The following is an 18,473-nucleotide window of genomic DNA, read 5'->3' on the forward strand; positions in this document are numbered from 1 at the left end:
ACCAATTGACCTTTTATTAATAGTTTAACTATATTTATTAATCTTATAACAATTAAAAAGAACAGTTGGACTAAATAATCACATCAGCAATCCGTGACTATTCTTAAAATGGGTTTCACACAACAACCTTTAGTGCCACAAAGATGAATTCTGCTGCATTTTCTGAAATAGATTGTAATTAGCAACTAACCAATTTGCAATTTTGTACTATGGTTCTTTTTGTACTATAAACTTTTAATAGAAAATTGCACTTCACAGTTTAACACAACATACAAATAGCATCTTTGCAGACTGTCAAGAGTTTTACACGCACTAAATATTCCAAACTGTCAGTAAAATACCTCACCTTCCTAACACAACGCATCTTTCAAAATGTAAGCAGTACATAATAAATGGAGCATATTTAACAAACAAGAACCATTAACAAAATAAAACAGACATTATTCACTTCTGCATTGTTAGGTCAACTAAGAAATAACCTACCCTCTGGCATTCTGTAGAAGTGAGGGAAAAGGGTATTTGGACTATGAATATGTGTGTTAAAACAAATTCTTGTATTGGTAAGAACAGTATATCATGGTACAGTACTTGAACTCAATTACAGGTCTTGCTTTCAGAAATACGAGTTCAAATCTCCATTTTCTTTGGCTGGAAAGCAGTCATGTATGGAAAATATGTTAACAGATTCCTGCTAAAACAAATAAATTCAACAGTAGTTTAGAATAACATATTACTATGAAGTAGATACATTATGGCCTCAAAGCCTTCTGCCTAATATCAGTTGTAGTGCACTGGAACATATAATAGGGCAATTAAAATAGCTTAATCTCCCCCCCCCCCCCCCATTAGGCCAAAACAATCAACTGCCACCAAAAATAACAAAATTTCTGAAATAGGAGAGTGAGCATTATTTTTCGGAAGTGTTCCATTGGCGACATATAACTCTTTTGTACTACGTTGCAGTGTTTTAGCCTAACAAAATCAGATTGAGGTTGAGGTTGAAATGATTTCTTGCTATACTACAATACTATATTGGCATCTTAAATATAATGGGGTTAAATGTAGAAATAAATGATACCACTTGGTTTACCTGTTCAATTTTTATCTCTTCCTCTTAATAGCTCACATCATTATAGTTCAGACACCAAGAGTAATCCAATACTTGACTTATGTAGCCTTGATACTTCATGAAGCCAATCCTCATACGTGAACCTCTTTGGTGACTGTGAACAACCCAAGGCTTATGAGCAACCAAGTTGAATCTTGCCCTCATCTACCAATTCCATCTGTTCAAATTTCTTGGAAGGATTACTAATGGCATTTAAAACCAGGCACCCAGGCTGTTTGCTCCCGTTCCTCTTCCAAAGCATTGAGGCCATCTGTCAAACTCAACTGCCATCTCACAGGGAATTCAGCACAGACTAACCACTGAATGTGGGATCATCCTGATCGGTATAGCTTGGCATGACTTTAAGTGATGCATCTACTCACTTGAGTCATTGTAAGCGCTTTGTCTACTTAGCTAATCATGAGACACACCCCCATGTCTAGTTTTGGTGTCTTAGTTCACAAATTCATTTGTTTATCTGCAATCAGTAAGATTCTAGATGTGACAGCCCATAGACAGAAAAATAAACAATGACCATAGTTTAAAGCTTTCAGTAACAAAGTGATTCATAGCAACACAACAATTTGATTCACGGGTCTCAAAAAAATTAGTCAATAAATTAACAGTGCTGTCCTTGACCTTGATTGAAGTAAATAAGTCAATCTTTTGAAATAATTAAAAAGCCGCCCTGAATAAATTGAACAACACTATAATTCCACTGAAAGTATTGATACCCCTGTTGTTACTCATCAAATCACAAACCACTGCCTATATGTGATGCATACAGAGAAGAGCTCAATTTTGTTTACTTATCAAAGCTACATCAGACAAATAGAAAAATTCAGAGATTGGAATCATTAATTTTATTTCTCATGAAAAACTTGCACTCTGCAATAAAATCTTATTCGATCCGACTGTGTATTTATCTATATTTCATCTTTCTGTATCAGTATATCTGCAAATGCTATGTCTATAATTGCAAGGAGTGAAAAAATTCCAGATGAAGAAATTGTTAATTCAGTATGACACTGTTCCCTCCCTTCATTAACAATGCTAGCAAAATAATGTAAGGACATCTTACAGACTTAACAACATTCTGTGAAGGCAAATGTGTATTTGAGAGTTTAAAGAAAGTAGTATATATATTTACAAATTCTTTTATGACAAAGGCACACAACTTTGTCATTTTCAGTCTGAGTGACATTGCTCATCCGTCTATTCAATGCTCACTGGTTCATCATGAACGCAGTCAAGTTTTTCATTCGATTCCTTCCACTATCAGCTTTCAAAGATTGAAGCAGTGCCCAATTCTGGGATCCATCAAGGAGAATGCCACACAGATGTGTAATTAGATTAAACGCTAAGGACATTCTACCTCAGCTGAAGAGACAGATTCATTCTGCACATCATTTAAGTCTGTAGATATGGTGTCTGTTTTCTTCTCATTTTCCTCTTCGGCACTAACTAAAGGGGTGTTTTCAGATTTGTCTTCTTCTGTGTTTTGGTGAACGATGTTATGATCGCCATTTTCTTTAACATTAACCAAGACTTCACTACTGGTTTCAGTGTTTTCTTTGCTTTTATCATTATTATGCACTTCTTCATTATTGCAGTCTCCTTCAACCTGAAAAATATTAAATATCCATTAAAACCTCACAAAAATCATGACCAATGTTAGTAATCTAAATAAAGTATGTTTGCATATGCCAGCATATCATGATATTTACTTAAATAGAACTAAATCCTTTCCTAATATGATGTTCAGGTAGTCCTGGAGAGATGAAAAGCAATTCTAAACAGGTAATCTGTTTTATAATATTGTATTGGTTTGTCATTAAGCCAAAGCAGCACGGTGGCACAGTGGTTAGCACTATTGCATCACAGACACGAGTCCTATTCCCAATTTGGGTCATTGCCGGTGTGAAGTCTGCACATTCTCCCCTTGTCTGCATGGGTTTCCTCCGAGTGCTCCGATTTCCTCCCACAATCCAAAAGATGCACTGGTTAGGTGCACCGGTCATGCCATATTCTCCCTCAGTGTAGCTGACCAGGTGCTGAAGAGTGGCGACTAGGGGATTTTCACGGCAACTTCATTGCAGTGCTAATGCAAGCTTACTTGTGACACTAGTAAATAAACTAAAAAAAAACACATCAGTTGTACAATTGGAATGTCCAAAGGATAGGACAAATGGTTTGTAATTTTTCAGACCAGCTTACAAACTGACGTTTTTTGCTTCTAGCACATCTTATGTAAAATTGCAGCGTTCAGACATCAAATTAGAAGTGTGTTATTACGGATTGCCATTTTGCGTCAGACAGTTGATCTAAACTGTGACTGCCTTTGTCACTGCGAACAAAGCCTTCAGAACTCCACTGGGTGTGCAGGCATCATTATTTTGTAGATTTGCCCTTTGTACTTTACACAAATTTATCTTTATTCAAAAGCTACTTATTTCTTTGTATTATACATCAAGACCCAATGATTCAGGGTAAGAACAGGAATCTGATTCAGCCTAACAGATCATCTCTGATATCAATTTAGGCTGCATTATATTTTAAGGTTATTTTACAACAACCTACTGAATTTATAATACCTATATATATATTCAAGTGAAGGGATAACATTTATTTTTATTTGTCAAGTTTAGAAAACTAGCTTCACATTAGTGGATGTGTTTTTAAAATTTATATCTACAATGTCGATCTGCATTTCCTCAATTCTTTTTAAACTGCATGTAAAACGCGATTGATGGTACAGCTTTAGTTCTGGCAATTCTTCATTAAATATCACCTTGATATCAGTTTTATCCAGCTTGATTTTGCCATCTTTCTCCTTGTCTTTCTTCTTCTTGGAGGTAGAATGATCCCGTTTGCTCTTCTCCTGGCTCTGACCGCTTGAATTCTCTCTGTTCTCCGCTCTATCTCTGCTGTGTGCTCGGTCTTTGTCTTTTCTCTTCTCTTTCTTATTTCTGACAAGAAAGCCACATTTTTATTCATGATTTCTATTGAAAATGCAATGTACAAAAATCTTGGGACTTTCAAACACCGAAGTACATAACAAGCATATTAGTGATCTTTCGATAATACAGAACTTGAAGATTGCTGGAAAAAAGGAGACCTTTTTGTCAAAGCTTTCTGTCTTGGAAGCAACAGGACAATTGCGAGGATAACAACGTAAGGGGAAACAACACATTTATACTACATGAGAAGAGACCGTTGACTGATTGATAAAGGAATTGCCCTGGAGATACACAAGTTCACACACTAGAAGAGATTGAGATAAGTTAAGTTTAACCTTGTCTTTTGAAGGTTTGCTTATGAGCTTGGAAGAGCAGGGGTGTTCCTTTGAGCCTGACAAGGACCCCTAGGGTTTTGCCAGCCTCAAATGTCAATTTCCTTTCATCCCCATGCCCCTCTTTCTTTGCATGTATCTTGATGGAGTCTTTTTCTTGGCAGTGGCCTATTGCCATCCCCAACTCCCATTAGCCAACAAATCATTGCATTGGGTGGGAGTTAGCATTATTTACTGTAAATGAGAGAATGCAGATAAAATAACCTTGAAATCAAGCTGCCATGCATACTCAACATAACAGAAAACCAACAGCTTGCCAATACACTAACTTTATCACAGCCAAGTGCCCCAAAGCATTTGATAGAAATGGGAAGAGGAAGAAAAGCCACAGATCAACCATCAGAGAACCATTAGGGAAATAACTGAAGGCACAGTCAAAAAGGCAGGATGAGCAGTCAACTGAAGGTGAGTTAAAGCACAGGAAAGATGAAGGGCTATGGGAAGAGGTCGGCAGTATAAAAGTTCAAAGCTTGAGAACCTAAGTGCACTTAAACTGTTTTAATGATAAAAAGTAATAAAGAATGGAAATATTAGGTCCAAAATCAATTTTGTTAATTTTGTTATGTATAGAAATTTGCGTAAAGTCACCTTCTTGGAGATGGAGATCTAGAAAATCTTCTTTTTGGTGTTCGTGGCAGCCTTCTCGGTGACCTTGACCTCCTTCTTGGTGACCTTGATCTTCTTCTTGGTGACCTGGATCTCCTCCTTGGTGATCTGGATACCCGCCTCGGCGACCTGGACCTCCTCCTTGGTGACCTGGACCTCCTCCTTGGTGACCTGGACCTCCTCCTCGGCGACCTGGACCTCCTCCTCGGCGACCTGGACCTCCTCCTCGGCGACCTGGACCTCCTCCTCGGTGACCTGGACCTCCTCCTCGGTGTCTTGGACCTCCTCCGCGGAGACCTGGACTTCTTCCGCGGAGACCTGGACTTCTTCCGCGGAGACCTGGACTTCTTCCGCGGAGACCTGGACTTCTTCCGCGGAGACTTCGATTTTTTTCTTGACAAACTCCTGCTTTTCTTTCGGTATTTTTCTCTGCAAATATATTTACTATAATTACACACCACATTCACAACACCTGGTACAACGTGACACTGAATGAAGATAAATAAACCATGCTGTCACCAGAGTGGCAGGCATCACTTGGGCCAGAAGGTGGGTTCATGTCTGCATAAATTAGGCTGAAATTCTAGCTGAGGGAGTGCCTAGAAGTGCAGCCTAACAGATGAGATCAACACCCAACAAAAGCTAGAAGTGCAGTCTAACAGATGAGATGAACACCCAACAAAAATACAATGGCACTGTCCGAAAACAGAACAACGGGTCATTCAGCAAGTTCTGCTTTTAATATGTTACTGTGTTAACTGGTTGCCATATTTTAAATAATAACAATTTAATAACAATAATAAAAACAATAATAATAACAATAACAACATATATTACACACTTGAGATTGTGGAATTTAAAGAGGATCTTAAATAAGGAGAGTTCCAGAGTGGGGAGAAAGCGAGAAATGCAGGAATGCAAAGGAGACTGGAGTCAGAGATATGGAGAACCTGGGAGTGTTGTAGAGTGGAAGAGGTTATAAAAGGAAGGAATGAGCCCACGAGGGATTGGAACAAGAGTGAGAATTTTAAATGTGCAATGCTGGCTGACTGGGTAGCAATGTGGATCAAGGAAGAAGGGGATGATGGACGCTCAAGATATGGTGCAGGATAGGATACAGACTGTAGAATTTTGGCTAAGGTGAAATTTACGAAGGGTGGAGGGTTATTGGCCTGCTAGGAGAGTACTAGGACATTATAGCCTAGAGATGGCAAATAAACCATTACAAACCAGAGACGGGTGATGTTAGAGAGCTAGAAGTAGACATGCTTTGTAATAGAGAGAAACTTGCTTCAGGGATGAATATGACACCAAGACTGCAAACAGGCAGGTGCAGCTGGAGGCAGTGTTCTGGGAGAGGGGTGTAACTGGTGACACATGGTAGGGGCTGGGGACAATGGCATTTGTCTTTGCAACGTTTTGATGGAGGCAAATGTAGTTCATTCAAGACTTGTATTTCAAATTATTCATTGTAAACAAAATATTTGTGAAATTTCCATGTAAAAAATGCTACATAAATGCAAAGCCATCTTTCTTGCATGTTAAGTTCTAGAAGTTCAGGAGAAACCAGTGGCCTCAGAAATGCCCAATTTCTGCCCCTTCTAAAAGGTCATAACAATGAACTCAACTGAAATACTAACACAACACTTAAGTAACGCTGGTTGCACATCTGGTTCATTAACCAGCACAAATTTAACACACGCCCTGTGATCATGAGAGCAGGTGCATGCACTGCACGCTTTGACCATTATCTGCCAGTTTTCAGCAGTGATTGAGTTTCTAGATCCTCAAGTGCCTTCTGTCTTTGCTTCAAACAGGAGGCTAGAGTGTTGGGACTTTGATAGCAATTATAGAGACGCCCACTTGTGGTCAACAAGCTATTTTGCTAGTTTATTTCTTCCCCCAGATGGGCCTTCTTTGGGAATGCATCGAGCGCTTCCACTGAACTTTGATTGAAAATGGGAGAAAATTGTTCCACATCAGTGGTGAGTGAATTTAAGTAGTAGTCTGAGCCCATGTTTAATCTTGGAATCCAAACAGTTACGAGTATATATGATTAATAGATAACAGGAAAAAAAAGCAGCAGTAAGAGATATTAAATCCTAAAAACATGAAGCAGCAATAAATCAACTCAACTGATAGGCATGCAGCAGTCGTTCAAGTGCTTGTTCCAAGTTTATTGGCAGAACAATCCAATTAGCTGCACACATCTCCACTTCCCCCATAGCGCTGCAAATGTTGCCTTTTCAAGTTTTTATCCAATTCTTTTTTGAAGGCTATAACTCAATCTGTTTCACCAGCCTTTCAGACAGTCCATTCCATACCACAATAATCCACTGCATAAAAGCATTCCACGTTGCCTTGAATTATTTTGACAACTACCTCAAAACTGTGTCCTCCAGTTAATAATCCTTCTGCCACTGAATACAGTTTCCCCTTATTCACTATCAAAACAATCCATGATTTTAGGCATCTCTATCAAATTTTCTCTCAAACTTCTCATCTCTAAGGACAACAGCCCCAACAACCCCAGTCTGAAAAACAGAACTGAAGTTTTGGTATTATTCTAATAAACTGATTCTTTTCATTCTCTCTAAGGCTTGACATCATTCTTACAATATAGTGCCTAGAACTGGACACAATACTGCAGTAGACACCAAACCTTGACTATTTACTCAATACTGCTACTTATAAAGCCCAGGTTCCCATATGCTTCTTAACAGCATTTTCAACTTAAAAAAAGAAACATTCATCACTGGGAATAATGTCCAAACCTAATTCCCCTTAAGAAGATGCTGAGCCACTTTCCTGAACAGCCCAGCCATATAAATACACGCACAAGGGAGTTCCTGGATTTTGACCCAGTAACAGTGAAGAGACAGCAATATGGTTCCAGGAACTTGCTGGTGGCAAAGTTTCCATGTACTTGCTGCCCTTATTCTACTAGATTGTAGAGGTCATAGGTTTAAAAGGTGCTGTCAAAGGAGACTTGGTGAGTTGCTGCAGTGTATCTTATAGATGGCAGACACTGTTGCCACGTTGCATTGATAGTAAAGTGAGTGATTATCCAAGTGCCAATTAGAGTGGCTGCTTTGTCCTGATTGGTGCTGATTCCTTGTCCTTCTACTTTCAGAAGTTTGGACACATGTACCTCAAGCTCCCTACTTTTTAAATATTCTTTCATGCAATATAATAGTTGCTGGAAATGCCAGCATTTGCAACTCACCCCTATTTTTTTCCTGAGAACATAGTAATGAGTTGCCTTCTTGAACAACTGTATTGCTCAAATTTCTATTCCTGTGCTTCCTTCAAATTGTACCATTTGGCTTATATTTCTCTTCCTCATCCTTCTTCACACTTCTCTGCAGTAACTTTAATTTACTACGTGCCTGCCCATTTCATCAGCCTATATACTTTGAAACATGCTTCAATCATCCTAACTTTTAGTTTATTTTCAAGTTTCATAATTCTGAAATTATGCTCTGAATACCAAAACCCAGGTAATTATTAATAATCAAAAACTTCCTGTGATCCTTATACAAGGAAACCTTCTTTCAGTTCACCAGAGTTCATTGCTTTCTGTCCCATAGTCAATTGTGTACTCATGCAGCTGTGGTCCCTTTAATACCACAGGAAGCAGTGTGTACCACCTACAAGATGCATTGCAGGAACTCACTGATAGTCCTTAGGTAGTACCTTCCAAACCCACCAGCAGTACCAGCTGGAAGGATAAAGTGGCAAACAAGTGGGAACATCACCACCTGGAAGATCCCTTCCAAGTTACACATCATTCTGACTTGGAAATATATTGCAATTCCTTCACTGTCGCTGGGTCAAAATCCTGGAGTTCCCTCCCTAACAGCATTGTGGATGTACCTACACCATATGCACTGCAGCAGTTCAAGACGACAACTCACCAACACCTTCTGAAAGGCAATTAAGGATAGGCAATAAATACTGGTCTAGTCAGCGATGCCCACATCCCATGAATGAATAAAAAGTGAATTAATCAAGTCAGCAGTCAAAAATGATTTGTTTTTAATAAATCAGCTTGCATTTATTAATCTATAATTTTCCACTCCATTTAAGTTTGTTCTGGATTACTGTCCCTTAAAGTTTTGTCATTGCAAAAGGCCAGGTGACTTCGTTTGAAAAACAAGGCAAAAAAAAACAGAAAAAATTTTTTTCAAAACTACTACAGTGAATAATGGAGGGGCACGTGATGTGTGGTTTCTGTATGATGTGGGAACTGGTGGACTCCAGGGTCCATCCCAGTGACCATGTCTGCAGTAAGTGCAGGTTGCTGGAGGAGCTCCAGCTCAAGGTAGATGAGCTGGCCTCTGAGCTACAGACACTGAGGCTCATCAGGGGGAGAGAGGGTGCCATTGTCAATGGGGTGCAACTGACATCCACCCCCCCTAGACTGGCTAACTCTAAGGGTCAGGGACAAGAGGGGGCTGCTGGAAGGAGGAAGGGGGGTGAGGAGCGGAGGAAGGAGAGTGGGGAGAGGAGGAAGGAGGGTGGGGAGCGGAGGCCTCAGCCTCTTAATCTGCAGAACAGGTTTGAGGTTCTTGCTTCCAGTCTGGAAGAGGACGAGGCAGGTGAGGTTGGTGAGCAAACTGCACACGGTACAGTGATGCAGCAGGACATAGGCAAAGAGAAGGGGAAAAGGAACGTAGTAGTGATTGGGGATAGTGGGGTGAAGGGTATTGACACTGTCCTTTGTCGCAATGACAAAGTGCACAGAAGGGTGTGTTGTCTGCCTGGTGCTCGGGTCCGGGATGTCGCAGCTGGGCTGCAGAGGAACCTGGAGTGGGAGGGTGAGAATCTGGTCGTTGTGGTACATGTGGGTGCCGGCGACGTAAGCAAAATGCGGACTGAGGATCTGGGGAGGGAGTATGAAAAGCTGGGAATGGAATTAAAAAGTAGAACCGAAAAGGTGGTCATCTCTGGGCTACTGCCTGAACCGAGTGCAGACGGGCGTAAGGTTGACAGGATTAAGGAAGTGAATGGGTGGCTCAGGGATTGGTGTGGGAGGAATGGGTTTGAATTTATGGGGCATTGGCACCAGTATTGGGGTAGGTGGGACCTGTTCGGGCGGGATGGGGTTGGTCTGAACCGTGCTGGGACCAGAGTGCTGGCGAATCGAGTAAAGAGGACTGTAGACAGGGCTTTAAACTAATTGGGGGGGGGAGGGTGCAAGGGTAGGTGACGTTACGAGATCTAAAGTTAAGCATAGGGTACAGGTAAGGGAAGAGGCCGAGGATGTCCCAATAATAGAAGAAGTAGGGGGCGTGAGTATAGTTGGTGGCGTTACGGCAAATAGGGTCCAGGTGAAGGCTGGGATGAAAGCGCTTTATCTGAATGCACGAAGCATTCGGAATAAAGTGGATGAGCTGGTGGCGCAGATCGACACAAATGGATACGATCTGGTGGCCATTACAGAGACGTGGCTGCAAGGTGACAGGGACTGGGAGCTGAATGTACAGGGCTATCAAGTGTTTAGGAAGGATAGGCAGGAGGGAAAAGGGGGGGGGCGTAGCTCTGCTGATTAAGGATAGCATCAAGGTGGTAGCAAGGGATGATATTGGAGCCAAGGAGCAGAATGTGGAATCATTGATTAGGAACAGCAAAGGGAGGAAGATGCTGGTGGGTGTCGTCTATAGGCCACCAAATAATGATCTGGAGGTGGGGCGGGCTGTTAACGCGCAAATAAGTGCGGCGTGCAGGAATGGGATGGCCGTAGTTATGGGGGATTTCAATCTGCATATTGATTGGTCGACCCATGTTGGACGCGGTGGGCTCGAGGAGGAGTTCTTGGAATGCTGCCGGGATAGTTTCCTGGAACAGTGCGTGTTGGAGCCGACGAGGGAGAGAGCTATCTTGGATCTCGTGCTATGTAATGAGGCGGGTAGAATTAGGGACCTTGCGGTGAAGGATCCTCTTGGGGAGAGTGATCATTATATGGTGGAGTTTCTGGTGCAGATGGAGGAGGAGAAAGTGGGTTCCCAGACACGCGTACTTTGTTTGAATAGAGGGGAGTACGGTAGGATGAGAGAAGAATTGGCGAATGTGGACTGGGGGAGCGCGTTGGAGGGAGGGTCTGCTGAGGAGCAGTGGAGGATCTTTAAGGAGATCTTTCTTGGTGCTCAGTGGAAATTTATTCCGATGGTCAAAAAGGACAGTAGGAGGAGAGGTAATAAGCCGTGGATAACAAAGGAGGTGAAGGAAAGTGTTAAATTAAAAGCGGAGGAATTTAGAGTAGCTAAGAGCAGTGGGCGAGAAGAGGATTGGGAGAGGTTTAAATGTCAACAAAGATTGACAAAGAAGTTGATAAAGAAGGGTAGGAGAAACTATGAAGCTGGGCTAGCGCTTAATATAAAAAAGGATAGCAAGAGTTTTTATAAATATATAAAAAGGAAGAGGCTGGCTAGGGTGAACGTTGGTCCTTTAGAGGATGAGAAAGGGGACCTAGTGGTAGGGGATGGGGATATGGCTAAGGTATTGAATAACTTTTTCGTTTCTGTCTTCACGGAGGAGGACGTGAATAATTTGCCGGGTGTTAGTGATGGAAAGGTGGTAGGACTGGAGGGTCTTAATGACATTACTGTTACTAGAGAGGCGGTGCTCGACAGACTGGAGGGGCTGATTGTGGACAAGTCCCCAGGACCGGATGGAATGCATCCGAGGGTTCTGAAAGAAATGGCGGAGGTGATAGTGGATGCCTTGGTGGTTATTTTCCAGACGTCGCTGGATTCCGGGGAAGTGCCGGAGGATTGGAAAACGGCTAATGTTACACCGTTGTTTAAGAAGGGTGCCAGGCAAAAGGCGGGGAATTATAGGCCGGTTAGTTTAATGTCTGTGGTAGGTAAAATGTTAGAATCCGTCATTAAGGAGGAAATTGCGAGGCATCTTGAAGTGAACTGCTTGATAGAGCAGACGCAGCACGGTTTCATTAAAGGGAAGTCGTGTCTGACAAATTTACTGGAGTTCTATGAGGATGTGTCTAGGGTGGTGGATAGAGGAGAGCCAGTGGATGTGGTCTTTCTGGATTTTCAGAAGGCGTTTGACAAAGTACCTCACAAGAGGTTATTGCAGAAGGTCGAGGGACATGGAGTTGGGGGTAGGGTGTTAGCGTGGATAGAGGATTGGTTGTCAAATAGGAGGCAGAGAGTGGGGGTCAACGGGTGCTATTCGGATTGGCGGATGGTGACTAGTGGAGTGCCCCAGGGGTCGGTGCTGGGGCCTCAGCTTTTTACCATTTATATAGATGATCTGGAGGAGGGAACCGAGTGTAGGGTGTCGAAATTTGCTGATGACACCAAGATTGGGGGAACGGCAAATTGTGCGGAGGGTGTGGAGAGTCTGCAGAAGGATCTAGATAGGCTGGGCAAATGGGCCAGGAAATGGCAAATGGAATTTAATGTTGGCAAGTGTGAGGTGGTCCACTTTGGTAGGAAGAATGGTAGGAAGGACTATTACTTACGTGGCGAAAAACTGCAGCAGGCGACGGTGCAGAGGGACCTCGGGGTCCTTGTCCATGAGTCGCAAAAACCCAGCTTGCAGGTGCAGCAGGTGGTCAGGAAGGCGAATGGGATACTGGCCTTCATAGCGAGGGGGACTGAATATAAAAGTAGGGAGGTCTTGCTGCAGCTGTATAGGGCATTGGTGAGGCCGCAGCTGGAGTAGTGTGTGCAGTTTTGGGCGCCGCACCTGCGCAAAGATATTTTGGCCTTGGAGGGAGTGCAGAGGAGGTTTACTAGGCTGATACCAGAGTTGAGGGGGTTGAGCTATGAGGAGAGGCTGAATAAACTAGGCTTGTACTCGTTAGAGTTTAGAAGAATGAGGGGAGAGCTCATTGAGATGTATAAGATGATGAATGGGATGGATAGGATAGAGGTGGAGAGACTCTTCCCGCTCAAAAAAGACAGTAGGACTAGGGGGCACAGCCTCAAGATAAAAGGGGGGCGGTTTAGAACGGAGTTGAGGAGGAACTTCTTCACTCAAAGGGTGGTGAATCTCTGGAATTCTCTGCCCGTTGAAGTGGTGGAGGCTGTCTCGCTAAATATTTTTAAGACGCGGATTGATGGGTTTTTGATAAGAGAGGGGATTAAGGGTTATGGGGAGAGGGCGGGAAAGTGGAACTGAGCCACGACAGATCAGCCATGATCTTATTGAATGGCGGGGCAGGCTCGAAGGGCTAGATGGCCTACTCCTGCTCCTATTTCTTATGTTCTTATGCTCCTCCCCTTTGACCACAAATCTAACATTTGCAATCCTCTAGTCTTCTGGCATCACTCACATATCTAATGAAAATTGGAAGACTGTGATCTGAGCCTTTGCAATCTAGACTTTTCCATTTTGAGTATTGCCATCCTTTTAGCCACCTCCTCTATATCCTACTCAACATCTTAAAAGAAGCTTCAAGCAGTAACAAGTCAACTTGAGCGTGAAAATAATCTGCCATCACCTGGTGAAGTCCCTATATATCCTTGCTGATGGCAACTTAATTCTTTTTTTAAAAATCCTTTGGTTATCAAATTGAAGACTATTCCAAACACATAAGAGCATTCATCTAATTTTCTGAACATAATTAAATAATTGTCCCAGTTTATCTGGTACCATACCTGCTTGAGCTCCGAGATTTCCTAGATGAGCTGTTTCTTTCTTGTGGAGTGCTGGATTTCTTTTCTTTCTCCTTCTCATTATCCCCATTTTCATCCTTGTTTTCTTCTTTCACTTTACTGTCGCTTTCTGTTGTCCTTTCCCTGTTGGTATGTATTCAATTCATAAGTCACAGAAACAAAAATATATTCAAGTTACAAATTAATCTGTACACTTATTCAAAATATACAAATTTGGAGGTTTGCTCAACTTTGTTTTTAAAGAATATTAATTTTACTGCAATAGTTAACCTCAAGATTTATAAAGATACAACTGTTTCACTAATCTAAATTCACACATAGTTTTTCATTGAAAACTATAATAGTGAACACTTTGATGAAGAAAAATAACTAAATTCTATTTACAGGTTTTAAAAGACCAGATCCATTTTTTCCAAAAGCGTAGACTGACCATGGCCACTTTTACTTAAAAGATTTGCACTTACATAGCACTTCATTAATTGAACCAATGCAGTATAACGTGAATTGTGAGGTTATCTACTTCGGCAGCAAAAACAAGGAGGCAGATTATTTAAATGGCTTAAATAAGAGAGGGGAATATGTAACAAGACCTGGGTTTCCTTACATACTTCACTGAAGATAAGTATGGAGGTGCAACAGGTGGTAAAGGCGGCAAATGGTATATTGGCCTTCATAGCAAGAGGATTTGAGTACAGGAGCAAGGGAGTCTTGATGCAATTTTACTGGGCATTGGTGAGGCCACACCTGGAATATTGTACGCCGTTTTGGTCTCCTTATCTGAGTAAGGGTGCTCTTGCTACAGAGGGAGTGCAGCAAGGGTTTACCAGACTAATTCCTGGGATGACGGGACTAATGTATGAGGAGCAATTGAATCAGGATTATATTCACTGGTGTTCAGAGGAATGAGGGGAGATTTCACAGAAACCTATAAAATTCTAACACAACTAGACAGGGTAGGTGCAGGTAGGATGTTCCCGACGTTGGGGTGTCCAGAACAAGAGATCATAGTCTAAGGATATGAGGTAAACCTTTTAGGACTGAGATGAGGAGAAACTTCTTCATCCAGAGAGTGGTAAGCCTGTGGAATGTGTTACCACAAAAAGCAGTTGAGTTGAAAGCATTTTATGTTTTCAAGAATGAGTTGGGGCGAAGGGGATCAAACAATATGGGGGGAGGGTGCAGGGGTGGAGTCACGCCACTGATTTGAATGATCATAACGAATGGTGGAGCAGACCTGAAGGGCCAAATGACCTATTCCTGCTCCCATTTTCTAAAATCATTTCACCCAATTAATTACTTATACAACATAGTAACATAAACAAGAAAGCTGGATTTCACACTGGCAATTACAAAATAACTGACTAACAGAATCACAAAGTCTGTCTAACTCATCCTTCCAAGGGCTTAGTAAATCTGATGCTACAATGCTGAAGTTCTATAATACTTTACTTTGCATCTTGCATTCAGTCCTGATTCCCAAAGCACAACGCAAATAAATAGGTTAAATCCTAGAAAAAATGCAAAGAAGGACCACAAGCTTCTACTTAATATTTTAGCATTAAAAAAAGGTAGAAAAACTTGAAGACTTCAGTCAAGAAAGGAGACAAGTTAGCAGGGAGCTTATATAGTAGTTAAATACTAGGTAAATGGAAAAGATCTGAAAACTATTTTTGACATATAACTGCAGGGCACAGAGAGATAGATACAAACTAGCATACAATTGCAGGAGTAATTGCAGTAAGCATTTCTGCTAGGCAGGTCAGTGTAAGCAAAAGATTGGAATCTCTCATGAGGTAGATTCTGTGATAGGGAAACTGTGGAATGATAACCAAATAGATCAAATGAATTCTATTGGGGCTAATTTAATTACAGAAACGCAAGCATAAATTGAGGTTTTCAAAATGATGAAGACATTAGACTCTGCCCATTGGACAGATTACTTGATTTGAGTACAAAATAAGTAAGCAGTTCTAGATTATATGTTAAGAATGGGCAGCACAGTGGCTAGCATTGCTGCCTCCCAGTGCCAGAGACCTGGGCTCAATGCCAACCTCAGATAACTGAGGGGAGTTTGCATGTTCTCCCTATGCCTGCATGTGTTTCCTTCAGGTGCTTCAGTTTCCTCCCACAGTCCAAAGATGTGCAGATTTGGCCATGCTCAATTGTTCCTTAGTATTAGGGAGATCAGCAGGATAAACATATGAGGTCAGGGCATGAGTGCGATTGTTGTTGATGTTGTTTATGAGCTGAATGGCCTCTTTCTGCACTGCAGAAATTCTATAAGTAGCTATTCTCTCAGGAAAGTCTTTGACTTCTGGAACAAATTGCAGGTGTGATAAATATGAATTACTTGTAGTCTGTCAAAACAGGCCATTTCAAGTTAAGTTATAATAGGCAGTATGTGGGCTGATTGGAAATAACGGGGGTCTAATGAGTTACCAGTCTCTTGGAGCTTGCATGATTATTTGGCAAATCACAGGAACATTTTCCTGAATTAGTCAAGGGTTCATTGGACCAAAGGTTTGTTTCTAAGAAAGGGTGGGTTTAGCTGGCTGTATTGCCTTCTTTAATTCTAGCTAACTTCATGTATCTTTTAGGGAGCCAGAAGTTCCTGCAATGCTTCAGTGAGTTCACCTAATAATAGTTAAGTGAAACAGACCAAGCTTTGTGCTGATTTCAGTTGGGGCAGCAGAGGCACTAAAACTCTCCTCAGCATACCAGAAGTAAAATTCCTGCTTCTGATCACAATCCAGTAATCATTGTTTGAAATGTAAATATGGGAAAAATTTTGATTATATGGAATGCTCCTATAATACGTCCACAGCGACTGCTAAGACATGCAAAGACCATTTGTATGTAGGACCAGGTGGTGATGTTACCCACAAAACTGTACATAAAAAAGGAGCAACACCTACAGAAGAGTAGACAGTACCGGAACTCAGCCCACATACTTCCTATTATAACTTAACTTGAAATGGCCTCCGTTTTGATAGGCTATAAGTAATTCATATTTATCACACCTGCAATTTGTTCCAAAAGTCAAAGACCTTGCTGAGAAAATAGCTACTTATAGAATTCCTGCAGTGCAGAAAGAGGCCATTCAGCTCATCGAACCCACATCAACAATAATCCCACCCATGCCCTGACCCTACGTTTTCCTACCTCTTCCAGGTGATAAGGTCAGGTGCTGCTGATGGTCTGAGGTTGCAGCATGTCTGCGTGGGACAGACTTGATGGATCAGTGATTCTTTCCCGTTCATATTCATGTTTAAAATCTTATTGTCCTGATCATATCAACTTAAAAAAACATAAATCAAATATAAAAGAAAGTAACTCTGGAATCATTCAAGCGGTAGATGAATGTTGTGTTCATTGGACCAAAGGTTTGTTTCTAAGAAAGGGTGGGTTAGCTGGCTGCATTCCTTCTTTAATTGTACCTAACTTCATATATCTTTTAGGAAGCCAGAAGTTCCTGCAATGCTTCAGTGAATTTACCTAACAATAGTTAAGTGAAACCGACCAAGCTTTTTGCTGATCTCAGTTGGGACAGTAGAGGCACTAGAACTCTCCTCAGCTTACCAGAGGTAAAATTCCTGCTTCTGATCACAATCCAGTAATCATTGTTTGAAATGTAAATATGGAAAAATTTTGTTTATATGGAATGCTCCTATTACATGCCCACAACTACCGCTAAGACTTGCAAAGACTATTTGTATCTAGGAGCAGGTGGTGATGTTAACCACAGAGCTGTACATAAAAAAAGGAACAACATCTGCCAAAGAGGAGACAGTAGTGGAAAGAGAAAAAGTCTTGGCCTCCCTAATAATGTGATGTTGACTTTTGTCACCTCAGAGTGCATTAAAAAGGGCACATTCATTTAAAAGCTAGGAGAATTATCTGGAATCATGTGTTTCATGTAATATAACAGGAACTTAAGTATTTATCGTGTCATCAACTCAATTCTAAATCAGGCTTTGAGAAAAAAGCTGACAATGCCATTGCTTAATTTAGATAAAATTACACAGAACTGGTCAGTTATTAAAGGCTATAAATGACAAACACCTTAAAAGAAAGATAATTTAGTGTTCTCTTTACTCAGAATTTCTGCTGTTCAACTGACTATTGGAAATTGCCATAGTTGCACCTGAAATCCTTAACAGTGAGCTTTATCTAATGGATTTAGAAAAAATAGACTAAGTAGAGTGAATTCTGATAAAGGATACAAATCTAAATTGTCAAAACTCCGCAGATGCTGTTCGGTGGTTTGCTGTCATTTCCAGAACTTTACTCTTATTTCTAATTAACAAGTCAACTTCATCAGGAATTTATGGCTCTTAAGTCTGCAAGGATAAATTTAGTCATGGTTTCCTCCTTGATTCGGTGTTATGTTTGCAATATTAATTTTTTTAAAATGAAATTAACATTTGAGAACTGCTATGCCAGGGTGAGTATTGTTTGGGTTGCAGTATGCATCAGAAATGCACAATACTGGTGCTTCTGTATACCATTGTGGAACTCATTTGTTGGATCAGAAAGACTTTTGATACTGCTGGAGGTTTTCCTTTTGGACATTAGGCTAGGAAGATCTGGAGAGACTTAGATCCTGCTGTATGATTATGAAGGCATTAAAACTCCAAGGCAGAAGAAGTGCATCTCAATTTTATGCAAATAATGAGTGAAGGATGTTACCTGTATACCTTTTGATGAATTAAGGTGTGTAAGAATCTGTGATTGAAGTATTAGTATGTTTTGTGTTTATTTC

The 18,473-nt window shown here is 41.1% G+C and overlaps 1 protein-coding gene across 6 annotated transcripts in view; it reads right to left on the bottom strand.

Moving 5' to 3' along the window:
- Positions 1–213: 213 nt before the first annotated feature.
- srek1 (splicing regulatory glutamine/lysine-rich protein 1) overlaps positions 214–18,473 on the bottom strand; it is a 71,768-nt gene continuing 53,508 nt past the window's right edge. For all 6 annotated transcript variants that reach the window (XM_080189372.1, XM_080189376.1, XM_080189373.1 and 3 more), the window contains 4 exons: positions 13,694–13,834; positions 5,049–5,495; positions 3,900–4,077; positions 214–2,732 (listed from right to left, as the gene is read on the bottom strand). In XM_080189372.1, coding sequence (XP_080045498.1) covers positions 2,469–2,732; positions 3,900–4,077; positions 5,049–5,495; positions 13,694–13,834 — 1,030 coding nt within the window. In that variant the 3' untranslated portion in view covers positions 214–2,468. The remainder of the gene's footprint in view (positions 2,733–3,899; positions 4,078–5,048; positions 5,496–13,693; positions 13,835–18,473) is intronic.

This window comes from Carcharhinus amblyrhynchos, chromosome 5 (assembly GCF_965287045.1).
Source record: "Carcharhinus amblyrhynchos chromosome 5, sCarAmb.v2.hapA, whole genome shotgun sequence".
NCBI classification, from domain to species: domain Eukaryota; kingdom Metazoa; phylum Chordata; class Chondrichthyes; order Carcharhiniformes; family Carcharhinidae; genus Carcharhinus; species Carcharhinus amblyrhynchos.